The sequence below is a fragment of the Trachinotus anak genome, unplaced genomic scaffold (assembly GCF_046630095.1).
Source record: "Trachinotus anak isolate AG129_WGS33_773 ecotype Australia unplaced genomic scaffold, CSIRO_AGI_Tana_v1 ptg000005l, whole genome shotgun sequence".
NCBI lineage: Eukaryota > Metazoa > Chordata > Actinopteri > Carangiformes > Carangidae > Trachinotus > Trachinotus anak.
The window spans coordinates 2,775,314-2,802,778 of record NW_027273856.1 but is presented as its reverse complement, the minus strand read 5'-3'; the positions used below and the strand labels follow the sequence as shown (position 1 = coordinate 2,802,778).

At 40.2% G+C, this 27,465-nt stretch overlaps 1 protein-coding gene across 3 annotated transcripts in view; it reads left to right on the top strand.

Annotated features, from left to right (window-relative positions):
* The window catches only part of pcxb (pyruvate carboxylase b), a 283,342-nt gene that overhangs the window by 116,349 nt on the left and 139,528 nt on the right, over window positions 1-27,465 (top strand). For all 3 annotated transcript variants that reach the window (XM_071477747.1, XM_071477748.1, XM_071477749.1), the window contains exon 12: window positions 19,110-19,292. In XM_071477747.1, coding sequence (XP_071333848.1) covers window positions 19,110-19,292 — 183 coding nt within the window. The remainder of the gene's footprint in view (window positions 1-19,109; window positions 19,293-27,465) is intronic.

Genomic DNA, 27,465 nt, shown 5'->3' with positions numbered 1-27,465 from the left:
TTGACCTGCAAAAAAAGGAAAAGGAGAAAAGATTGAAGGTAAAGAACTACTTCAGCATCCATTATTTTGCATTTGATCAAAATGAAAGGCTCTTTGCCAGGGGGTATGGTCTCCTTTATTTTCAATCATTCTCATCCACTTTATCAGACAATAAAAATAAAGTTTTACCAAGTATGAAGAAGGAAAATAAGAAAGTGAACACCGTGGGTGGCATGACAATGTACATGCAATATACATCACACAATATGATTGTCTGAGTCAGAGCACACAAAGAAAAGCACTGGCGATGGAAATGGAAAAAGTGAAAGGAATCAGGGATGAAAATGGCCCTGTGTTCTTGCGGATGTGTAAACTTGCACGTTTTGATGGATCTGGTTGCAGTTCTGATTAGAGGAAGAAATGAGGCTGGGGAGACAGTGGAAGAAGAAGACAAAGAGAGAGAGAAGGCATGTGATGCATGATACATTACTGCAGTGGTAGATCAAGGCTTCGGCATAATGATCAAAGTGCTTTTGTCCTTGTTAGAAAATAAAGAGACATGCACACACTCATGCACAAGGACATGCCTGCACGACAGGCACATTTACACTGCTGCAGACACACACGTATCCAGGCCTTTACTTGCACAAACACACACTTACTCATCACAGCATCCATATCCAGTTTCCTATTATCCATCACAGGCTAATTCATTAGTTTCACTGATAAAAATGTAGCTCATTAATTCACCGCTCTTTGTAGTGCGTGTGTGTGTGTTGTGCATATGTGTGTGCGTATTTGTGAGAGCAGGAGAGACAGGCAGAGGGGTCACAAGCAAAATTAGACAAATTGAAAATTCATTTTAGAGTGCGTGTAGGCATGCATAAAATTTTGTGCACATTTATGTAAGGGCAAATGTGTAATGTCATCCAATTTAAAGTGGATATGCTGCTTTGGGATCTTTTTTTAAAGAGGACAGCAATGAAAAAAACATTTGGGATGGTGAAGAGGGCGGAGTGGGGGGAGTCAGAAAAGTCAGAAAAGATGGATGAAAGGGTTTGTGTTTTTTTTTTTGTTTTTGTTTTTTTTTTTAAGTAAGAGTATGGAAATGTTATTTACAGTATGTGTTCCTAGATGCTGGAGGAACTGAGCATAGGCTGAAAAAAGAATATTTACAGTGAGAGCAAAATATCAGTCGAGAGGATCGAGGCAGAGTTCAAGCTTAAAAGGATGTTGGAGTTATGGAGACCCAGAAAGGGAAAGATGAAGGTGAAATCGAGGCAAAGGGCAAGGAGCCTGCTAAAACTAAATAATAAGTGGTGGATGGGAGACGCAGCGAGGAAAGGAGTTAGACGACATGACAGAGGATCAGGAGGGAAGAAGCAGCACCAGAGGAGACTGGCACAATGTAGATGAAAATGGCAAGTTTAAAAGGGCAGACTGAGGAAGATGAATACGTAAAAGAATAAATGTGCTGCAAGATTACCACTGCTTTTGTCACTATTGTTTTGTCACAATCCCTATGGATCTTGAAATATATATTTTTTTATGCAGGCATTTGAATTATACTTATACTTATACTTTTCAGTGGTGATTTGTGAAACTCTTTGATTCATAATAAGCTGATGGTTCATCAGTAGATGTCCATTAGATTAAATGGAGCATGGGCTCAGAATACACACACTAAGTATGGATGCAATTACACAGGTTTGTTGGTATCTGGTAAACACTTATAGACTGAACAGAGCTTGGTCTTGTCAGGTGTCACCATCTGCCTCCCTGCCTCACTTCCACATTCTGTTACAGTTTCCACAACATACTATGTAGTGAAACACACAGGTTGCTTTGAAAGTAATCTTGAGAAAATAGATCTTGGGGCTGATGTTTTGACTTAAAGCCCCAGTTATTTCCTTGTTTGAGGCAAAACAGAAGCAGTTTCATGCCTCTGAACTTTGCTCTCTCCCTGGTTCTCCCAGTTGCTCCGTCCCTGGGTGCACTGCTTTAATGAAGGGGATGGGAAGCAGTTTAACAGCTTGTGCAAACATTTTCCCCAAAAATCAGATGAAGGTGCACGAAATTGCATCAATCCAGCTCATGCCTTACCTCTTCTCTCATACAGCTGCTTTCCTTTTCTGTCATTTTTTCCTCTTATTACCCATTGCTTATCATACCTCAGTTCTGACTTTCCTTTTATGTTTCCTCTCCTGCTTGTAATTTGCATTCCTCCCTGACTTTACTCTCCTTGCATTCTCCTCACCTCCTGTGATGCTCACTCCTTCCAGTCTCTCTCATTCTAACCCCACCTCACACAACTTTTGCTACTTTACCTGCCACTATTTGTGCTTGACTAGGCTACATTGCACTCCGCCTCTGTCTTCTTCATCAATTCCCTTTACGCCTCTCTTCCCCTCCCTCAACTTTGCTCTGTTTCTCTGTCTGTCTGTCATGTATTTTTTAATGCCTTTGAGACTTGCAAGTCTTTTCCAGTTCAGCTTGTCTCTACAATAAAATAGTTGAACTCTGTATGTATACAAAGGGAGGAGATAAGAAAAATGATAAGGTGATGGATGCAAGTTCAGGCTTTAGTGGTGATAGGGAATGCCTCATTTGAGAGGGTGGGATGTTTGCATTGAAAAAAACAAGACAAAAGCTATTGAGTGAATTTAAAAATAGGGTGAAGGGTGAAAAGGCCAGACCATGCAAAACATATAAACATAAACATGCAAGCATATGTAGACTTCTATCCCAAATAAAAACTGCATGTTCTCATGGGCAATATGTCAAGACTTTCTTCCACATAGTGCAGCTTCAGCTTCATTCACAACACTGCAAGAGCATAATACAAGTGCATGTGGTCACAGGAGTTTTCTGCTAAATATAACTGCAATCCATCTTCATAAGTGCCTGGACTTATATGGGGGAAAAATGCAAATCACATGTATTGGCCTGATTTATAATGGCTGGGCTTACTCATGCAGTGAGTCATTGAAGAACAATAACAAAAAGCACCAGTGTCATTACCTGTACTTAGCACCTTTTTACCGCTGACTATCAAGATTAGCATTTAGAAAAACATGCACCTCTCATATGTTTGGTCCTGAGTCAAGACTCATATATAACACACACACACACACACACACACACACACACACACACACACACACACACACACACACACACACACACACCAGAGCAAAGTGAAGCATGAGAAATACATTTCTCATGCAATAAAATAAATTAGACAGATTTAATTATTTTGCAACTGTTTATTGCTTTTTCAATGTGATGGATTGCTTTTTGATCATGATGCAGGAATTGGACAGAATTTTTAATTAGAGCACTGAGTCATTTTTTTGAACATCATCAAACCAGCTGCCACACATTCACCTCATACATATTCTTCATCTTCATGTCTCAATTCTGTCCTCTTGTTGAGTTTATGGAGCAATACACCGTCCCCTCTCCTGTGTTATGTCTCTGTAAATTGTTGTCTTCTTCCTGTGTATATATATTTATTTGCTGTAACATTTAGCACAACTGGAGCTTGTTTTGTCATTTAATTGAATCGCATTGTTGAGGTTATTTGTACCTCAGGTTAAACCATGAGTGATAATTCCTGTTGGGTCCTGACCGATTGCTTCTGGGAGTGAGTCTGCTGGCATTTACATTTAGAGGCTTAACAGCATACACGCAACAGCTAAAACACCCATTCAGTGATATTCAGGGAAAGGTTAAATGTTGAAGATGCTGTTGCACATTAGTGCTCCTCATGCATAGTAATAGCAGCACTGCACTGGGAATTGAAAGCCCAGATTTGACACAAATGGGAACATGTTTCTATGGTGTAGGTGAAGCAAGTTGTGGGTTTTCAGATATTCAGGTGAAAAATGGCAGAGGGACAAATGCTGATCAAAGTGTGATTCGGGGTCATTGAGGTTGAGTAATCAAATGTCTATTTTTTGTTTGTTTTCAGAGTAAAAGCATTAAGTCCACTCCATTGATATGTTCTCAACTTGGCCTCAAATATAGCTACATGTAAAATTTGAATAATAATAATTATAGTGGGATCCATAACAAGCAAAATGGCAAATAGGCTGAAAATGAAGTAGGAAGGAAGCTGGCAGAGATGCAGAGTGAGAATACACATTGTGCAACGAAGGAGCGGAAGAGAGACAAGGAGGGAAGGAGCAGTGGAGGTGTAGTGACCTACTTAGCAAGAAACGGATGCTGTGTTTGGTTATACCGTACAGAGAGAGGAGGAGGAGGAAAAGACACAAGGAGAGTGATGGCAGGGTGTGGAGTGGAGGGGACTGCAGGGGAGGGGAGGGGCAGGGGAGGGGCGGGGGATGCCAAGAGCTGGAGACAGAAAAAATGATTGGCGATCGGCCATGTTGGACTGTCTGGTGAGAGAACGCTGTGGTGTTGTGCTTCCAAGTGCACACACGTGAACAGATATAGTTCATGGACACAACACTCACTCAGATAGCATGTTTCTACATTATTAGCAGGGAGTGTTACTCTGATGCAGTGGAAGAGTCCACATCCCCTCTCATAGCCACTACATATAGGATGACCAGTGCTTTGTGAAGTTAGAGAAGATTAAACTTTTACTCTGTGGCTCTAACATAAAATTTTATGAAATCTGGCACCACTTCTTGGGACATGTCAGGTCCCTCCAGCTGGATTCTGTCCTGACTAAGTAATCTCTCCCCCCCCCCCCCCCCCCCCCCCACTGTACCAACATCTTGCACCTTCTGGCTGAGTCCTGTCTTCCCAATATTAATACCACACACTACATCTAATATGTTACTGACGCCAAATTATCTTGTGAGGATTTATGTGTTTTATGTGCTGAAAATTCCATAAATAAATCCTTTTTTTTTTTTTTAAAGCTCGCATGTCCTTTTGCATATTTAATTTCTCCTTCCCATCTGTGAGTGTTTGTTGGCCTTCATCTAAATTCCACATTGTCATTCTGCCTGCTTCTGCAGTTCCTCAGTCCCTCTCCCCGTCACCTCTTCCCTCCCTCTAATTGTATCACATTGGTATTACTTCTGCCTGCTTGGGCAAATGACAACATGAGTGTAGTCCCACAGGCCATAACAGGCAGGTGTACATTTAGCTGACCACATGTCACTTCAACTCTGTGAGTGTTGATTTTCCTGCCTTTACTCTGTGTGTGTGTGTGTGTGTGTGTGTGTGTGTGTGTGTGTGTGTGAGTGAGGGAGAATATGATGGGAGATTTGGGACGTAAAGAGATGGAGGGTGAGCTCAGGTGAAGTTGCTTCATATTTCCCATAAAAGTTAATTATTAAATGATTAATGTGCAGTGCGTGCACATGGTTAAGAATGCATCAGTATCCTGCAGCAGCCCCCAGTCTTTTTTGCATCGGGTAAATTGCAACTTTGATAGTGAACATTGTCCCCATATCTGAAAATCTATCATGACCTGCTGGGGCCTTTACTGCAGGACTATTGAATTTTAGATTGTAAAATAAAACGAATAAGAGGATGTTTTATTCTTTTTCTTTATTTCCTGAGAAAGGTTTCGAAAACCGTCTGTCCCCTGGACTCTGTTTTGGCAATTTGTAATTCTGAAGTAGTTAAGTTTAAGATTGAAACCTGGGGATTGCTCACAGCAAAATCAGTTAGGTGTTGATTGCAATGTTAAAATGTGTATGTTTATGATAATTAAATGCTAATGAACAATAACTTTTTAATGGTGTTATGAAAGTAAGTTGGCTCTAGAGGTCAAACCATTAAGAAATGTGTTATAATTAGGGAGATAATGCTTAAAAACAAATTTATTTTGACTGTTGACCTTTAGCCCTGCGCTATAGTGCATTTTGTTGTACTTGAATCCAATAACATCTCATTAATGTTATTTTATTAAGCATTTTATGATTTTCAGGAGATGAAAATGTTTCATATTCTTATTGTCAAACCCTGAATGATGCATTTCCCCATTTTCAGTTGTTTTAGCAGATGTTCCTATTTTCAAGGTCAAAATATTTGGTTCATATATATATGTACTAGAGTTATTAATAGATTTTTATGAAGAGCAGTTGAGACTCTTTAAGTGTTGTAATCCTTTCTTATGTAGCACAGTCATTATATAAATACCCACAATGTTTCACACATAAATATTGATCATGGAGGCTTGGATGTTGTACAAGGGGCTTGTTAATTAACCCAGGGTCATTGCAGCTCTATTCAATATCAAAATGTTTCTGGCATCTCATGTAAATATTTCACATTACATTGTATGTTAGGTGGTTAAATGAGGCTTTTAGCTGATGCTGTTATTCCGAGCAGCTTAACACATGTGGTGTAACATACGAAGAACGGTAGTTCAAAGAACTGAGGGGAAATGGTAATTTGAAAAAGAAGATGGTGGAAATACAGAGGAAGCACTTCTGGGGCAAAGTGAGAAATAGGTGTAGCCTGGAGAAATATTTGGCGTTATCACAGGGAGTGACTTGGCAGCACTGATGAAAGTTGAAAGATGGTTTGAACTTTTGGGGGAGCCAGAAGGGAGAGTGAGGAGTCTAGATGAGCTGGAGCAATGGCCAAGGCGTCCGCTGCAGGGGAAAAAGTGCCAGGTGCAGAAAGAAATAATTTTGTAAAAAATGCATTCCTTTAATATTGCACTAGCAGTGAAAAGTGAGGCGGACTGGTAGGAAATGCAAACAACTTTGCCTCTGATGTGTGACCTGGGGAGAAATGTTTGATCAGACACACACAGTAGAAATTTGGGGGCAGCTCACTACCAATGTTTGACAGTTAGTGAAAATTCACATTTGTGTCATGTAATAGAAATTTAACAGTTTTTAGTGAGACTAAGAGTCTACAGCCACATGAGTGCTTCTGTGAAACCGTGAGTCAGGACTGCAGAGCTTTAACCTCACAGTGATGCTAACATTAGCAGGTGATGTTTACAGTGTTCACCACCATTTCACTCTAAAACACAAATGTCAACCTCATGGAAAATTAGGTTACCAACATTAGTAGCATTCATCCTCTGGAAACCATGAATATCTGAACCACATCTCACAGCAATCCATCCAGCAGTTGTTGAGATTTCAGTGGCGGGCAGACGGAACATAAAGCTGTGCTGCGAGTGTGGCTAGTAAAACTGAGATTGTAAACTCACCACACTATAACGTTGGTGGAGACAGCATGACTCGGCATAAAAGAATGTTATTGTGCATTACTGCACATACAGTATTGACATTATGCTTGCATTATCTAGCCCACTTCATGCTCACAGATTGCAGGTTGTATTGCTGCTGTGGATTTGTAAATGTATGAGTTAACAGACATAAAGTTTTCCCAACGTGATGAAACGTTGAGACTTTACCAGGGTGGGATGTTGTCGTGTTCAGGGTCATTCTGTCATGACTCTGCTCAGACATCTGGAACATGAGTGTATGCACATATTGTCCAGAATGCTGCGAGTGGGATCTGTTTGTCTGCTCATCCTTATCCCGACACCGAAGCACATTCATAGCACAAATATGCACGTCATCCTGAATCAACCAGTGTGTGTGTGTGTGTGTGTTTGTATGTGTGCTGGGGGGTCAATCCAAATCTGGACAAGTTGTATATCAGAGTGTGTTTGTGTGTGTATGTGTGTGTGTCTCCACCCATCCCACCTCCAAAGCCCCAAACAGCTTGTAGTGCCGTCACAGACATCTGGTTGCCACTGACTGTAATGGTTGCACTAATGTTTAATACTGCATGAGAGATAAGAGTGTGTGTGTGTTTGTGCGTGTGTGTGTGCATGGGTGGGTAGGCAGCAGGCATCTGTGCCATGTATTTCTTTTGTGTTGTTGTTCGGTGTATCTGTTTGTGTCTCTGGTTAGTGTGTTAGACAAAACATGAACATTTTAGGCTAAACTTTTTTAGCAGCTGGGCTCTTACAGCTGTGAGTGTTTTTTTTTTTTTTTTTTTTTTTTTAAATATGAAGAGGAGGGAGTGGAGAGGAGGGGAGCAGATATATAAGAAGGAAACACGAAGAGAATCTGATGAGAGAGTATGTGATGGGAGGAGGGCAGGAAAGAGAGAGGTTTGAGAGGGAAAAGGGAAGATTCAAGCGAAAGAGATGGCAGGTGAGGAACCAGGCGATGAGATGGGAGGAATGGAGAGGTGACACAAGAAAAAGACAGGAGTGGAGGGGAAATGAAAGGAGACAGAGTGAAAAAGCAGAAATCAGAGGAGAGCCAAGGAGAATATGAACGGAGGGGTAAATTAGAGAGTGTTCTGAGAAGGAGAGGAGGCAAGGCAGAATGAGCGATAATTGATTAGAAAATTCAGAGAGCGAGAAAAGGGAGAAAATGAAAAGGAGGAAAAACCCGGAGAGCAGCAGAGATCCTCTATTGCTCATTAGGGTCATTATACCACCGTCTGTAGCACACACACACTGAGTGGATTGAAAGGAGAAGCCAATTTAGTAGGGTATCAAAAAATGAGCCTTTTGATGAAAGGCAACGAGGGACTGAAAGGAGGGCTTTCGTGTGTGCCGCTGTGTGTGTGTGTGTGTGTGTGTGTGTGTGTGTGTGTGTGTGTGTGTGTGTGTGTTTTTGTCTGTGTGTGTGTGTCTTGCCCTCTTAGAGTGTAAAAAATAGTTAACACTTGGTTGAAAATATGGTTTCATGAAGGATAAACACAAGAATTAGGACACATACAAGTCACACAAGATGATGATAATGATGGGATACAGAGGCCAGAAGGAAAAATATACACTAAAAGTCAGCAAAGGAGGGAGGAAGGAGGGAAAAAGTTTAAATGAAGTAAGAATGAAAGGATAAATAAAGCCTGGGATGCCCGAGGGACTCAGACACAGAGCGGGAGGAAGAGGTAGAGTGAGGTAGATAATGGTTTTGTGAGATGCGAAAAAAGTAGAAAAAAAATACAGCCTATATGGAGACAGGAAATGAAGGTGAAATTGAAAGGATAGGAGGAAAATTGAAATAGAAGGAAAAGGGTGAAGTGGTTGTATTTTGGATTCAGGTACTTGAGCGACGGTTGCTGGCTGCCAGGCAAGCTTTAGACAAGCATATGTCAAGTAAAGGCACAGATAATAAAAAGTCAGCAAAGCCTGAAAGGTGGCGAAAACAGGGGCGACGTTGCTCAAGTGTTGCAGTCCTGATATTTACCTGTTTGCTTATAGTATAACTACATTTTCCTGAGTAAGTTCATCACACAGAGATCTGTTGTTGTATGTTATAGTCATGGTTGGCTCAGGTTGGTTTTCTTTCCCACAATAAAACCTAAAGACAGAAACTCATTTTAACAAAAAGGATTTAAAATTGCGTTGCCATTGGTGTCACGTTATATATTAATGAGGCTCTGTTAATGAAATTTGTCATGGCTCCTTCATTTCTCGCTTTAGGAATAACTTGCGGAGGGCTAGAGAAGACAGACAATGACTTTTAATTAAAGCCTCGCTGTCACCATATTGGTCACCAGTCAGAGCGGTTGAAGATATTGGTCTCCGGACTCACTGGCTCATCCATTAGTTCACAGGGGAGGAACTGCTTGTGTATCTGTGATTTTGTGTGTTGTAGTGAAGTGCGAAGAGGCCTTGGTAACGATCCACAACAGGCATCGATTCTCCAATCGATGTTATTGGTGTTCAATATTTAAGCGGATCAATGATAAGCAACAGTGTCATTTGGGTGACCTTTTGGTGTCTTGAATAATCCAATAGGAAAGGGCAGATGATCAACAGGAAGCACTGTGGATGCTCAGGATACAGATGTATAGGGTTTTGGGTATGGATGTATAAATTACATCTGTATATACTGTACATGGAAAACACAGAATCCACAGGTCTGTAGGAAGTCAATACCTCTTAATTTTTCCTTTCACTAACAGTCTGTAACTGAAGCCAGGAATCAAGGTCTTTTTTTGCAGACACTGATGAAATTTTAGTTCATCATGCCCTGGTTTTCAAAGTGACTCTTTTATTTATGACAATGTTTTAGTAAATGTGTTAGTGTAAAAAGCAGAGTTCTTCTAAGATGACAGCGTGTTACTCATTTCCGTACTCAATTTTATCTGCTCCTCGTGCTGCATACAAACACATCCCCTTGTTATCCTCACACTACAATAAATTTCCTGTCTTATCCCATTGGAAACTTTAGGATTTCACTCTGCCAGACAGGAAGTTAGAGTTTAAACCATCCAGGGATTTTTCAGGAGTCTCCACTGTTAGAGCCCAGTAATATTAAATGCTAATATGAACATTAGTCCCATTAAGCTCACAGTGTCTGAACAACTCATAAAAAAATTGATTTTCACAAGACTTTTAATCCCAGTTAAAATTAAATAGAGGATCATTTTCCTAATTGAAAACTGCGAAACATGGGCTCCGGGAGCTCGCAGCACCATACTCGGACCAGATTTTAATTCAGTGCGTTGCAGTTACATGACACAGACATGCATGCCTAGTCAGCTGAGACACAAAGATGCCCAGTTTTGAAAGACATAAGTAATTAAATTCAGGAGATGGACAGATTTTTCCAGGGCTGCCCATGAACTGTCACCAAATTCCCTGGGAGTCAACCCACTTACGCATTTAGCTATGGAAAGGAAAAAGTAGGAAGATGCTTCTGAGGCACTGAGTAACTAAAAGTAGTGACCATGTTGTGAAGTTTGTATCAGTTTCTGTGTCAAATGATTAAAAAGTTATTTAAAGTAGGATTTTATTTCTGTTTGTCTTTGAATTCCTCTTGCGGTGCGCTTTGCCAACCCAAAAACCTTTCCTAGGAAGGAAACAGAAAACGAATACTGTTACAGAGGGAGGTTGTGGTTCTTGGCTTCATGCAGATTACCTCTGTTAATACACTTTGGCACGTGAGAACATAAAGCACAACAGCGTCAAGTTTGGGGCAATGGGGCAATTTAGAAGCTCTACTTTTGAAACATCAGCTCTTGGTAGCCAAAAACAATTGGCATCAAACAAACTTCTATTCTCTCCCTCTGCTCTGTTCTCCTTGTCTCGTTTCTCTCACCTTCAATCGCTCTCCCTGCCATGATTCATCCACACTGCTCGAATTCAAACATTAACATGGCACTTATGTTCTCCGCTCTCTCCTCATCTCTGTGTGTTATTCTGTCTCTTTCCTTTATTACTCTCTTTACCTCTCTGTGCCTCTGCCTCGCCGTCTGCTCCTCTCCCTCTCTAATTGCCATGCTATCAGTTGGAGCTCAGATATCGCTGTCACTTTCTGTCTCTCTGCTTCAGACACACAGAGGTGGAACACAGTGTGTGTTGTCTCACTGTTTCCTCTCCATACATTAACTTCAAGTGTGTGTGTGTGTGCCGTGTCTTTCAACTCCATACGTAAACGAAAGCTGACAAGAAGAGGGGAAATTAAACCAGGTAGCAGTGGGAGATGTGGGTGAAAGTCAGTGAGAAGGTGAAAGGTGAGGGAGGGGAAGCGGGCCATAAATGAGGCTTTGTGGAGGACTCTGTAAAGTGGAGAAACAGAGTGAAGTGGATAGAAATGAACTTAATGGTAAATGGCTCGGAGAGTGTCTTGGAGAGTTTTCAGTGTTATTAAGAAAGCAAGCTAACTGTGAAATCTGGTCTTGGGTCCACTTAAGGAGCCCAAGGATTTGGGCCATTACCATGTTACAGCTCCTAAATGGGTTTAGAAAGTAACAAGGATCTTGTTCAGTCATTGGTGGAAACCACTTAAGACTCATAATCAAGGTTATTTTACTTCTCCATTTCTCTGAGTACATTTTTTTATTTATTTTTTTGCCACCTTTATAAGTAAGCGCGCAGCAATTTACTGCAACAACTTTAAAAGCCCATTTCATACATTGACAAAGCACTGTCGAGGTTGGCAAGGCACTGAGTCATTTGTCATCGAAACATTCAGTGATTGGTCCAGTACAAATCTGACAAGGCTGAATCGATTTTCAATTGGATGTTTCCAGACTTAAATCTCACAGTGAAAACTGGGCTTGGGAGATGTACAGAGGGAATTTGTGAGACTAACAATAAATTAGAGGGAACACTCTGTTTTATCCAGAAGCCAGTGTGAATGTGCAGACAACCTGGCTTAAGATTGAACAAATGAAAACCATGTAGGTCAACCAAGGAGATCTACTACCAAACAAGTTAAAGGTAGATACTAAGAGTTAATAGAATATTAAAGATTATAGGAGAATTACCACCCAACCGCTGCTCCCCTCAGTATTTTAGTATCTTGGAGCTCATTGTTTTGGTTTTATAGTCAGCACAAATGTAGCTACTAGTTGATGTAAAACAAAAAAGCAAACAGTAAATAGCAAACTTGATTGAAAATTAGTCAGTATTTGGTAGTTACACACTGACTACAGTGTAACATGTAACCTGTCCTGTGTCATAGTAGAGATTAGAGTAGATAATGAGTGAATGATACGTGAGCCCTTTGGATAAACACAGTAAAAAAAAAATTCCTCCCTTTTTACTCGAGAGCCCTCCCTCCTGTTCATATATAATTCACTGCGGTGAGTGTGATAGTTATCGCCATGATAAATTGCAAGGCCCTGTGACAAATCCACTGTGACAAACTTTTTTTTTTAACTTCAATTCATAGGTCTAGTTATCTCCCAATCGCTTGATAAAACCTATTTAGTCAAACCACTGATAGCACAGCGCCCAAAATATGTGGGCAACAGAATAACACTGGTTCTCTTTGCTAAAATAAATGTTCAAATTCACTTTGAGGATATTGTTACTGTTTTCTTACCTTATTACACTTGTATGGCAACAGCAGGTCCAGTGAAACGGTGTATATCAAGTTTTCATGCCTTTGGCCTTTTTGTTTTTGTTTTCGATTTTTCACTTTCCATCACGCGCTCAGCAAGTTTTATGTGCTGGGCCTCTGAAACCCATCCAGAAGCCGTTTTGATATTCTTGAAAATGCATGGGCTGCAGTGGGGAAATCCACTTGTTTATCTGACTACCTGAAAAGATTTCTTTTTTTTTTTAAAGACCACAATAGCAGGCTGGGCAGAGTATTCGTAATGTTCCCATGGCAGAGCAGCAGTCTTTCATACAATGTCAGAGAAATACCTATGCTGCATAAGGTGTGGAGGAGGGTTTTTGAGTGATATTCTTCAAGCACAAAGAAATGGAAAGAGGTTGTAGATGGCGAGATGTGAAAGAAAATAAGAAGCGGGAACACAGACTTGCAATATGCTGTAAGAAATAAAACCAAATCTGGAGTAAAAGCTGTGAACCACAGTGAGAAGACAGTGATAAGTCACCACTGGTACATTGTTATGAACTGGAAGCATCGATGCGAGCTTGTGTATACATGCTTGTGTGTATTGACAGAACTGATTTAACAGGAGTCCACTGAAAAACAACGGGGACATACTGGATGAATTCAGACAAAGAGAAAGACAGCAGTAACGTATCATGGGAGGACAATAGAGGATCCAATCAGTGCATTTATGTCAGCGAGGCCATGTCAATGCCTTTGTACTTAAATTATGAGTAACCATGACTATCCAGAGAGTGTGAGAGACAGAAGACAGAGATGATGACATGGAGAGAGAGTGAAAGTGGAGTTTTCTTGTTAGACAGTGCCCTGGGCTGAAAGAAGCTAACACCTTGACTTTAATTATTAACATGGCACTTGGCTTTTGATTAAATCAGCCTGTTCCGTATCTGTTTCTTCTCGCTCTGTGTCTTTGCGGCAAGAGGATCTTTAGCAGCACTGCTTGGGTTTGTTGCGTGTGAGATGAAGGCACCATCTTGTTGCTGTGACACCATTCATCTTGTGTATCTGTGCCCTGAAGCCAAAATTAATTTACTCAATATTCACAAAAGCACATACACAAAAGTGTAGCAGCATAGAAGTGCAATATCCCACATAGCAGACCAAAGTAAACATGTGCTTCCACACAGAGACAAGTGAATACAAATATTTTGTTTATTGGAATTAATTGTTGGTAATTCTCTCATCCAGAACATCAAGTGCCACTCGTTTTAACTATAAACATTAATGTTGTACAAGACTCTTCAAATTGTGTATCACCTGTTTTAATGCCGCCCTGGAATTAATTTTTCAGTTATTTTTTTTTCCTCTGCAAAACAACCTCTGTCAGAGTGGTTCCAATAACTGAGGCTCCACTATGTAAGTTTTGTTGGTTCCAGTCAACTACACATCCCATATATATGTTTGTGCAGTAAAGTGTAAAAACAAACATCTGTCTTGCTGCATGTTTGATTGGTCTCCTGACACGAGCAAGACGAGATTGTTTACAGTTAGGAATTCAATTTGGAACAATATTGGCCCATGTTTAAGGTCTCGAAATGTTTTCTGTGTGGATGTTTTTGTGTGCACATGTATGTATGCTTACATCTGCCTGCCTTATTGCTGGCCAATGCATGTGCAGTATATTCATGCAAATATATTCGCTATGTTGTTGTTTCTTTGTGTGGATTCAATTCCCTGAGACTCTGCAGCCTTACTTCAGTCTTCTATCAGGCCTATCAGGACAGATACTTAAATTAGATGTCTTGATCTGTCTGCAGTTTCTCTTGCATCACAAGTGAACTCTGTTTTACATACACAAAAAGACAAAAAAATCAAGTACCACACAAAATTACAAACAGACTTTTATTGCCTTCTTCTGTTACTGACATCCAGGTACACACTGCTGTCAGGAGCAGCTGTTAGGATCCAGATCTCTCACAGTTTCTGTGAAACACCATGAAAAAGCACACACATAAGAAACCATCCAAATGTCACCGCTTACCTCAAGTCTAAGCATTACAGACATTATTATCTCATTCATACCCTAACTTCAACAATATTTGTATATTCCATTATATGACTTCACATTAAAACATTATTATTAAATCTTACTCAATGTATTTTCTTTCAATAGGCATTTTACTTTTTACTTTACTTTATCGTCCGTTATCATCGAGCAGCTTGAGCCATCAGATTAAAAAAACACACCTCACTCTCACACCTGGTAAAAATGCCAACCAAGAAACAACCAAGTAATTGTCATTGTCACTAACCATCTGGCCTTGCTACAGGAAGGCTGCCACACATTTGCTGAATTACAGCCCAAGTCACAAAAGTGGACGAGTAGCCGTGCAACAATTTACTGTTTAAACTCTCATTCTGGCACACCAGTTTACACTGTGTACACCGTCCTCAACTCTGATAAATCCAGAAAGTAATTCTCCATATTTCTGATTTTTGACTGTTAGTTTGTAGCATACAATCACAAAATGTACTGACAGCATCTGAAGCTTTACAGAAATACAGCACTCAGGTCAGTTTTCATTAGTTTCCAGTATGTATTAGCACTCAATCAGATGGCACATCCCTGATTGGTGTGGATGGAAAATCTGAGGCTGTTGAGTGGCGTTTATGTTTTCAAAAACTTTACTGCAACTTCAGTATGACAACAAAAGCCAGGATGTCAGGGAACAGAGGAGCCTTAGAGCTAGCCACCTCCCCTTTTATCACTTCAAGTTGTTCTGGATAAACATGTTAGCCTAATGCCTAAACTGTGAGATTATGCAGCAGGGGTTTGCTGAAAATAGCCCTGGTTCTCAGTCAGCTTGTGTGCATGTCTAGACTGAAAAAGTCAAAGCTAAGAGTAGCATCTGGATCATTGTGAGCATTCCTGGGTGTTTTACAGTATATTCCTCCCTGGGGATGTAGCAGTTTGATATGAAATAAATAACAACGTGCAATGAAACCCCGGGAAGCCGTCGGACATCCAGTCAGTCACTTAAACGCAGCAGTCAACATTCACAGCTGCATTGTCTATATGCTTGGCGTGCAGTGTTAAGGGGTGGCTGAACAATTTAAAGAAATATAGCCTGTGCACAGTAAGGTAAGATTTAATGATAAGAAAGGGAAAGTAAACAGTACAAATTTTCACAGGGGCATTAGCACAGGGGAGAGTTGGCAACTGCCTCAAGACTACTGTGGAAACAAAGTGCCCCAGAGCCCCACTAGCAATCCCAAAAATCCACAGTAGGCAAACTAAGATGACTCAAAAGCTCTGTTAGATGTTTTTTTTTTGTTTGTTTGTTTTTAATGAAATTAAGTTTACAGAACACCTTTTATTGGCATCAGCTTAAAAAAGAAAACATAAAATATATCCAGAAAGAAGAAATTAAGTGGCCTCAATTAAATGTTGTAGTGAGAAATTTAATTCCCATTTTAAAAAATCATGTTTTTAGTTGGAGGCACTCTTCAAGTTTGACTTTTGTTCAGCCTGTTGTAATCACTGTTCCTACTTTAGTTCGTCAGGAGCATTTAATTTCTGTTACCCACCTTTGTCAGTCTCATTTCAGGGGAAGTTCTGGGGAAGTCATTATTTATACCATGGTGATTCTGCAGTGTTTCATTATTAGGAAAGTAGTAGAAGATCATGTAGAGATCGAGGTTACATTCAAGGTCTGCTTTGAACAACTCTCCTCATGGGAAATGTCTGTCGATATTTACTAGAAAATTATTCTGCCCTCAAAATTTTAGTGCAAGCACAGCTGTTGAAGCTCAGCTAAATAACAAACTGTAATGGTGCAAAAACAGCCTTTTTAATCTTTTAAGTGTTCTGTTGTAATCATGTTTTTCAAATATCAAATCTGCCTTTTGAATTTAAAAGAAATGTATTCTCTGCAGAGCAGCTTGCAGGCTTATTCACATGCACATCAGAAAGTGTGAGCGTGGAACTTTTGGGATCTACTTCAGTGACACTTGAAGTGCTGATGACCAGCCTGCAGCTTTTAAAATCAAAGGGGAGTGTTGGGCTTTATGAAAATCACAACCTGGAAATTGGAGCTTTGAGCCTTGAGATGGCATATTGCACAGGTGTAGAGACTGTATGCGTGAGCTGCAATACTCGTAACAATTTCCTCTGCTTCAGCATCTCATGCATTTGCAGCTTTATGTAGGCAGTCGCTTTCAACTTGGCTTCCATTTCATGTTGAAAAAGATCAGAACTCCTTGGTGAAGGGTATTTCTGTGAATAAGCCATACTTCGAACTAGTATTTCCAAGTTGAACTATATGGTAGCCAATAGAGCGCATACCTGCACCAAGGCCAAACAGTCCTACATAAGTCTGCCAGATCCAGATAATTATCTGGATCTGCACCACATAGCACAAAGTTATAGATCGCAACACCATAAATATGTCTGAGATATATGTTATTTTTTTTTTTTTTTTCACATGAAGATCCAAACATTATTTCCTGAGAAACTAAGGGAAGTGTCTTACAATGTTTGCAAAAGTGAAAACATTTCCTGAATCTGCACCAAAATGTAATGGGTTCGTTCCTGACCCACGCCCTATCCCTCCACCAATTTTGGTGCAAATCAATGCAGTAGTTTTTGTCCAACTTTATCCTGTTGACAAAACAAACACAAAAAACAGACACGGGTGAAAAAAATAACCTCCTTTTGTGGAGGTAAAAATTACTTTGTCCATATGCTTCATGCTAAGATTTATTGATATGTAAATTATAACTTTTACTTCACTGATGTTGCAGCAAGTGCTTAAGTGCTGTGTGTGTGTGTGTGTGTGTGTGTGTGTGTGTGTGTGTGTGTGTGTGTGTGTGTGTGTTTGGTTCATGTCTAAGCATGTTTCTCATAATAACAGAGGTACTGCAGCACTAGAATGTAGTATAGCATCAACCTGACATTGAGTGGTCTATTCATTTTGTCATCATAAAGTAATATGGTAGCACATTTTTCCTAACATGATTAATTCAGAGAATCATACAATATGACTGGAGATGAACAGAATTGCCTGCTCGAACACTGAGGGACAAATCACTCCAGATAAAATGGTGAGTTGTAAAGAGCAAAGAGATAATGAAAAAATATTGTTGGTCATAAATGTTGGCAGCTCTGCACATCGACATTGTCTGAAAATATTACCAACATATCATCAGTGTGGCACAACATTGTTATAATTATAATTTCTACTCATCTTTTGCTTCCAGGCCTCGAGGGGCTCCATATGTTGTAGTGTTGGACAGTCCTCACTTTCCTCTTCACATCTCCTCTCCTCCCTCTCTGCTCTCTTGCCAAGTGGTTTGGAACGGTCCAGCCTTTCCGTTTCTCACTCTTCTCCTGCTTGTTTTCTCCTCTCTCATCTCCTTATTCTTGCTCTTCCTGTGTATCTGTCTGCCATTTTCTTCCAAGGTTAATTTATGCTTAAGTTTTAGGCGCCTAACAGATGTGGTGCTTTGCATCCCTGCGTCGTCCCCATAACGAGCCGTTAAAAAATGTCATAGACAGTGTTGAGATGGTGAAATGTGTGAGGAAATCTTGCACCGCTGCACTGAAATATTCATTTGACAATAACAAAGAAAAATGTCTGACTCTGCATCTTACACTTGTGAGAAGTTTGCAATGTGTTGAATTTATTTTTGATGTTTCAGGCATTTTCACATCTTATTTACAACTTAGAATAGGGATTGATAGAAAAGACAGAGGGAGATGTGACAAAGGTCCGAGGCTGGATTTGAACCAAGCACATCTCAGACCAATGACCACCGCCTGTCTCTCTCCCTGTCTTTCACTTTTGGTGTCTGAACAGAGGAACGTCTGCACTGACCTCAGACCCGCTGGTTAGCTCAGACAGTGCATTGCAAGTGCTTGTACCATTATTATTTCTTAAGCAATCTAAACAAAAATGATTACTTGGGTAGAGCAGTTGAACGTAATTGACACTAATATTTGTATTGTTTAGGAAAAGCACCTGGGAAATGTTTAAAAATCAGACATCCTCTGAGATTACTGGATCTTGCAGAGTGAGACAATTATAGCTCTAATGAAAACACTGAAACTTAAATTGACAAATTGCACAAGTGTATTTTCTTGCAACTGCAGCAGAATCCACAGTTGTAATATCCACAGGAGTACTGTACACAATCCTGATTTATGTTACACTGCTCTGACTCCCAGTTACATTCACTTGGTGTTATTTTATTCTATTATTTATTGCTCTGTACATTTTGGAGACTTCCTCTTCAGAATGTCAGTAAGAGAAGAGGTATTTTGAATATTTGTTTATCTGTAACAGAGATTTTTCTGATTTATGAAGTCTGTCACTTTTCACTTCACTGTCCTTTTCTTTCCAGGTGTTCCGCAGCGGTGAAGGCATGGGTATCCGTCTGGACAGCGCCTCTGCCTTCCAGGGCGCTATCATTTCGCCCCACTATGACTCCCTGCTGGTAAAAGTCATCGCCAGCGGGAAGGACCTGCAGACAGCAGCCTCCAAGATGAGCCGTGCCCTGGCCGAGTTCAGAGTGAGAGGGGTCAAGGTAGGACATTTCAGTCACGTGTGCTTGATGGTGCTGGTGCTCTGTGAGGAGCTTTTTCCTGTTTTTATTTGCAGCTAAAGTTCTCGTTGTTTCCTGTGCTGTGATAACACTGCAACTGTTTTCTGTTTTCTTGTATAGGTCTGTTGTGAATGGCTTGATAAGAGCCAGGGATGTATGGTTAATGGTGTGATGCATTTCAAACTGAGAGGGTGAGAAGGATGGCTTTATGGAGGTCTCTATGTACTTAATCAACTGCAGAGTACAAGTTACCAAAGTGGTGCTCCAGGATTCTTGGGCACTTAGCCTTACATCTCTGTGACCTGTCTGGTTGAATACATGCTTGAATACTGTTTCAAACTGAAAACATGATCTATCAGGGTCTGAAGCTGCCTCAGGATACATTCCTGCAAAAGACAGAAGCCTTTAGTGTGAGCCAGGCTGTGTTAAATATTGTCTGCTGGTGTGAATGTTTTTTTCACAGGCAGTGGTGGTTTCAGTGTTAACAGAAAGGGAAGGTGGAATTAATTAAAAATAATGAGCTGCATAGGTTCCTGTACCAGTCATATAAGCAAATAATGTCATGAACCACATCACGCCTCCTTCACCTTTTGAATAAGCTTATGTTCAGTATTCAGTTTCTATATTGGCTCATGTGTTGATTTATATCATTAATAGTTGGATCCTAATAACAAGCCAAAGCAGCACTGTACAAAGATGAGACCTGGATTCTTTGCTGTTGTGTGCTTTTAGTTATAAAACACCTTGCAAACATTATAATGAAGTGGCACACAATGTTGAATAAGCTTTATTTTTGTCAGCCTAATAAAAGTTACAATGTGAGAATTACTCTGAAGAGGGAATATTAGTCTTTGTCACTCCAAGCTTTACTTCAACAGATGTCTGACAGCTTATAAAGCCAGGTATTGTTGAGTTAGACTAGACAGAGGCACAGAATTGACTGTATTAAGATTTCTCCTGGTCATCATTTTGATTTCTGCTTTCTTCTTTTTTTACACGTGTAATTTGCACATACGCATCTTTTAATTTTCACTCTGCAGTGAAAAATTAGCAATTTGTGACCAGGATGAGCCTAAGATAACACACGCAGAGAGTTCATCACATGTGCCTTTTTTTCCAGCAGATTGAGGTCCAAGGTGTGTTGAGCTATTAATCAAGCTGCAACTAGAAACACTGCAGTGGGCGGCCAAGGTCTGAGATGTTTTTGTTGTAGACATTGGTGTCCACAAAGACTCATTACTGTAGAAAATGAAGCATTTCATTTCAAGGTGAGGCAACCCAGGTGAACGAGTCTTGTAAGCAGTTGAGAGTCATTACCAATTTTCTGTGGAGCTGAAAAGAACAGTAAATAAATAATTTCACATTCTAATAAATAAGTATAACATTTTTGAGTAGCTAAGTGAAAGGACACATTCCAGTCATTAAATGCTATTGAAGGCTCTCAAAAGGTTTTCTTTGTAAATCAAGTAGCAGATTGTCAGAAAATGAACATTACAATTTTTTATTTTTTTAACCAAACTACAATTAAAGAAACGTTCTTCATGTCCCACCTCTGTGGTGCAACAGCTGAAGTGTAAATGACCTGAGAATCAAAGTCAGCAGGGGGTTTGGAGGTGTGACCTCACGTCCCAAGACCAGTAGAAGTTTATTCACTGGTGTTTTTTTTTGCTTTGAGAAGCTGTTATATGCAAAGACAGTTGTGGTATATTTGTAAATATTTATAAGGGATATAGATGCTGAAGTTCAGACAGGGTTTCTTCTCCCCCCCTGCAGTGAGATGAAAATAAAGGCCATGATAAACATAAAGGGATTGTTGCAGCCAGTGGAACTGAAAATTCTATCAGCTCAGTCATAGTAATTCCTCAATCTCTTTTGAATTAGTCATGATGAGGTGAAATTGCAAGTCAAATTGGTCTTCTCAACTCTAATTTCTCATTTAACTTGGAGTGCACTTTACAAACTGTCAGCACAGATTTAATAGATTAATTTTCCCGTCTGATAGAGTGAGAAAGCGTTTGATGTTTGCCGGGCCTTGATGTGCCTGTGGACACTGTCCTTTGTCCTCACTGCTCTGGTTTATGTAAACAGGCACTGGGAAGTTAACTTAATGTACCTCTCCTGGATATCTGAAATCATTCTGTACAACAGAATTAGCTGTTTCTCTGTGTGAAGACAGGGTGTGCTGCAAACAAGCAACAGTGAGAAACCTTAGTAGGGCGCTGAATTAAACTTTCTCTTTCTTAAGGCTGCCGGTAGAAAACAGAAATCATAGCAGCTCTCCACAAAGACTTGAGATGGCTGCTTTCTCTTTAATTCACACACCACTGAGTTTTAAGTCTTAAAATGGGCTACCCAGGCTTTAATGGTCCTGTAAGAGCCATTTTTTATATAACAGAGTAACAGACCCTGCCAGCTTGTTAAGCACAAGTGTGTGGCACCAGCTCGTTTATCAAAGGACACAGAGTAGAAAACATTTTTTGTCAAACACTAAAATAATTTGTCAATTAAATTATTTCACAACATCTGTTTTCTCCCCTACTGCTGGAAGGTGAATAGACGGCACTCGAACACCTTTTCTTGAGCTTCTCCATCCGGTTTGAAGTTGTAGAACATGCACCAAATGTTTTATTCCCTTTGTGTGTTGTGTGCCATTATCAGCCTTATGCTCTCAGCAACACCAGAGCAAGCCAGCAGAGCTTCAGTCAACACCATTTGTCAAAGTAGGTGGACAGTGACTTGGACAGACTGTTTTATGTGTCCTTACGACTTTACAGTCCCAGAGTTGACATAGTCCGAGTACTTGTACCCTTGTCACACCATTTCATTTCATGTCCAGACAGTGACCTTCTCTTCAAAGTAAGCACAGATACTCTGTTTTGCACTTTGTAGACTCTGTGCTCGGGTTTGCTTGTGTCCTTAGTTAAGACACAGTTGCTGACGTCCCCAGCTTCAGTTGCTGTAGACTTACCGCATTGTCCTGATGTGTTGTCTTCACAAATCTTTGAGCCCGTTTCCTCCTGGATGACCAAATCATCATCTGAGATATATCCTCAACTGGTAAACATGTTCTTGTTCATCCTCCTTCCTGTTTCATAGTTAGACCACACACAGGTACATTGCACAGGGCATGATAAAACACACAGAGAGCCCCCATGTTTATTTGTTTTTTTATCTTACCAGCTAAATAACTGCAACCACCTGGCATCACAAGTTTAAATCTTTTTACAGTGAAACCCAGCTGGTTTCTGAGAACCGGGATTATCTATTATAGAACAGAACTAATACTGTGGATATTTTGTATTCTGCTGCTCTACAAAGTTGATAGTTGGAGATGTGATCTCTGTTTTACATGGACACTGTATGTCACTCAGTGAGTCATTCCTCCAGTCCCTGGTGAAGCTTTCCGACCTAGAAGCTGATTTAATTGCTTATGCCTTGTGTATAAATTAGCATACATAGTTGGCTTAAATTGAGTCCTGAGGACCCTGTGCACTTCTTGTCTCTGGATGTGTGAGAATCTACAGTACATTCATGTAGATACAGTGGCAAATGGAAATGTTGCCTAGAACAAGAATTGTGGTACATTGTGTCCTTGTGTGTGTGTTTGTGAGCAGTGGCCTTAGAGAGTGTTGCTTCTGCTGTGTTGGACTGTCACCAGTAAACACCAGAGTGCTGGCAACAAATCCAAGGCCCATTAATGCTTTGGTCTGCTCACAGAGATATGACACTGAAGGGTGACATCCTCATAACTCCAAGCTGTTGTTGTTTTTTTCCCCTCCCAGTGAAGAAAAATGTGGCTGTAGTAAATCTGACGTTGGCTGCACCAGACTTTTAAGATTTTTTTTTTTATTTGTTTGGTGGCTCTTAAATCTAGTTAAAGCTAGTATAACCTTTTAAATTCAAGTGAAAACCAGAACGCACCAACCAAAGTTTAAGTTTCTCAGTTGACACGCGACAACATGCTGCTTCCCTCTGTTGTGTGGAATTATATTTGCCATTTCAGAAAGCTCTGTTTATCTCCCTCTGTATTTGTGTGCATGTCTATCAGCATTTCAGTGTGGACATTTGTGTGTGTGCACAAAGGATGAGCCATGTGTGTTAAGCACTAAAATATCACGCATCTAGCTGCAAAAAGAGCGAGGGGGGGTGACAGACAGGAAAGTGACAGGACATAAGACAGGAGGGTAAAGATAGATGGATAGAGGAGCTGGCGGGAAACGGCAAAAGGGCAATCGAGATGGAGAGAGTGTAACATAAAATGACAAGGAAGGTGGTCCTGCCTATAGCAGCCAGTACACCTGTGGCTGTCGTGTTTGTGTCTGCAATGCAAGTCGGTGGTTGAATTTTGAAGTGCCGGAGATAGAATAGTGTCTTTGCATTTGCACTGGTATTCTTAATAGTGACAACACAAACAAATCAGGATTCATTAACTGATTTGTTTTTCAAATAGAAGTCTCCTTAGGCCACTGGAGATGGTGCAGCGAGTTAAAAAATACATTTCTCCTCAGCAACACTAAGATCACAAAACAAATACAGTTATATCTGCCTATAACTATAACTCCACCAGTCAGATGGCAACTGTAACTAAGCATGAAAAAGCATTACTCCACATGCTGAAGCAATGTGGATGTATATGATGTGTATATACATATATATGTATGTATACACAGATAGAGAAAAATGATTAAGTGAATGGTAAAATGGGCTCAGACTTTTGGACCTGTACACACTGAATCACCAATGAGCTCAGGAACACAGATACTCTTGTGCTGCAGAGCATCAGATGGTTTCAGGCCACATTAATGTTGATTCTTGGACTGAGTGTGTGACAGACAGAGACAGACAGACCGAAGTTGTCCAACAGAAAGAGACAGAAAAAGATGGACAACAGGAGAAACTTTCAGAAATGGCTGGAGGTTATACCTGGATAGGATCAGACTCCAATATTTTCTGAGACCTCAACAAACTGTGTGTGTGTGTGTGTGTGTGTGTGTGTGTGTGACTATTTGCGACACCAGGGGCTTTGCTTTAGGCAGCCTGGTTTCATTACTGCTCATCTTTACACCTCATCTATAAGCGTGAGAGTGTTTGGGGTGACATGAGGTTTTTGCACCTTGTGTGTGTGTGTGTGTGTGTGTATGTGTGTGTGTGTGCTGGTGATGATCCCATCTAGAAAGGCTCTTTGAAGAATCTTTATAATATTTCGCCTCATTATAGCCCTCCAGATCACAGCCTAGTTTCCAACCACAGTCTTGTCCCTCTGTTCCTCCACTTCACTCCAGTGAACCAGTAGGATTTTTAATTTTTTACTTAGCACTTCTGTCATACATGATAATTCAAGTGTGACATGGGTGTTTTGGCACCTTTTGGACCAGGTCATGTGTCTTTGATGAGAGAGGATTATATTTTCATGGGGGAAGTGTCCTCATTATGCTATAACACTGTTTACTGCTAAATAGATAAATCCTCATAAAAAAAAAAATCAAATTATCTCTTTATCCTCCCTTGGGTCCTTGATCACCACCTGTACCCCCCTCCCCCTCCTTGTTGTTTACTTCTCTAAACCGTCTTGTTTCACAAATGTGCAGAGATTATCAGTAGAGCTGGTCATTCATTACAGTGGAAATAATGATGAAAATAAATCAAATCTGTCAAAGTCTCACATCTTTGTGGTGGCATTTAGCAGATTCTCCCTCATCTTATGACTGCAAGATTATATCTTTACTGTCACATGTCTGTGTAGCATCACAGCCACATTTGGGATATTGGTTCACCAGTAATCCATCCTCAAACTGAGTATTTGTCTCCACTCACCTTTTCTGTTTACATGGTCTCAAGTGTGTGTGTGTGTGTGTGTGTGTGTATGTATATCTGTCTGACCAAGCACTACATTTCCCAGTGCCTTCACTGTCATATCCAACTCTTTTATCACACACAAGCTCTTTTCATTTCTGTCAGGTAAACAACTCCCCTACTTTTGTTTTTCATGTTCTGTCATGCTCCCCTACTTCTTCACCCGTTTGACCTTGGTCTTCCCTTCATAAGCGAAGTTGTCGTCTAGTTCTCTAATGTGCACTTCTTGTTTTCAGATGCCTGCGCCTCCTGTTAACGCTTCACTGAGCTGCTTACATGTGTTTGCCTGTGGTCTGCCTTCTTCTATGCTGATCTTGATTTTTTTACACCTACACTCTGGTTAGCCCCTTCATAGCTCTTGTTTATATCACTGAATTGTGATAATTAGTCAAATTAGAGCTGCACAATAAATCATAATGTAATCGAAATCACAATATGGCCAAGTGCAATGGAATTTATTTTTTTATAAAGGTTAGATTTGTCACAACATTGTTGTGCATTGTTAGCACCATAAGCGTGATGCTAACAATATGTGTGCTACAACGACACAGTGTGGTGCTACGGAGAGGCCCCAGACTATGAATCATATTCTCCAGATGTGAAAAAACATGCTTGTTTGGTACAAACCCCAGCAAAAATCACATCATTTTTAAAAACTTTCAGTGAATATGAAAATGCAAAATACTTCATTCCAACTTAACTCAACTCTCATATCACGATCACAATATCAGCTAAAATAATCACAACAAGATGTTAATCATTTATTTATTTTTTTGCAGCTGTAAGTCAAATCAATAAGTTTATTTCTTAAAACAAGCTCTGAAGACTGGATCTGCATCCATATTAAACTCAAATGTGAAACAACATTTTTTTTTTTTTTTTTTTTATGTCAGTGGTCTGGACTTCATGAAGATTTTTTCTCACATTTTGCTCCAAGAAACATAAGAAACCACTGTGTGAATGAGGCCCATTGTGCAGAGTGGTCAAAGTAATTCATCCCATAGCAACAGCCACTGCACTGCAAATGGCTTTTCAAGGTTTTTACAAAGCAACATCCATAACTGTGTCTTTCTCCTGACGTATCTGTTATTGCAGAGCACTGAATCATTTCCAGCCGGACTATACATACCATCGTGAAGAAATTACAGAATGGAGCAGTGAAGAAAAAGCTGCTTCAACTATTCATAAATTCACTTTATTCATCCATCTGAAAATCCAGCCAACCATCCTTTTTTCTACTGTTTTCTTTGCCTTGATTTTGTGCCTCCTTGTCAGTTCCATCACTGTAATCACAGTGAGATCAGTGATTACTTGTTAACAGGATGTGCCCTTTTCCCCTCTGATCTGGAGTTCGCCTCCTATGACCTTTGTGTAATGTTGCAAGGCAGGAGTAGGCAGAAGAACTGATCCAGGATCATTCACTTGGTGTTTACAAAGTGGAGACGAGAAACAGGAAAGCCATCTCATCTCTGACTTATTAGCAGTAGGAATAAAGGTTTATACACACTGACAACACACACTCAGGTACACACTGATACTATTTTTGCCACACACACACACAGTCATGAACACACTCTCCAATATGTGTCTCTGGGGGCTGGGTTATCTGTCCATCTCTTCTTCATTTCACACCTCTAACAACCTCTTGCACGGTACTTAATCACATGAACAGTCTTGTAATTATCTGTGTGTGTGCACAGGCATGGCACACATGTTTGTGTGTATCCCTGCGTGCACGGTTTTGTGTGTATACTGAAGTGGAAGTCCTGGAAAAAGCTTATTTCAGTAAATTGAATAAAAGATCAAGAACATGCTAATCCAATTACCGATAGTGAGGCTGCATAAATGAGAGGAGGTCAAGGTGACTGATGGAGGGATGAGTGATGAATGGGGACATAGGAAACTGGGCTGTGTTGACACAAGGGTAAAAAAAAATAACTGAGGGAGTATATTGTGTGACAATGAAACTGAAAGGATGAAAAAGCAGTCGGGTAGAAAATCGTTGATGCTGATAGAAAATAGACAGGAGAGGGAGAGAAACACACAGCCACACTGGTCACCACTTGTTTAGCAGAGTGAGCAGGGAGACAAATGGCCTGAATTTAAGGCCTTGAAAGCATTAAAATTTCAAATACACACACCCATACAACACAGACAGGTTTCTGTACTGCACGGCTACTCTTAGATTAACACAGTGCAGAGACACTGTAGTGCAAAATGCAAAGTATTTTTCATTATCAGTTTCAATAAACAGCTTCCCGTTTCTTAACCAAAGGTGAGCTGTTTTTCTTTTGCTGCCTAT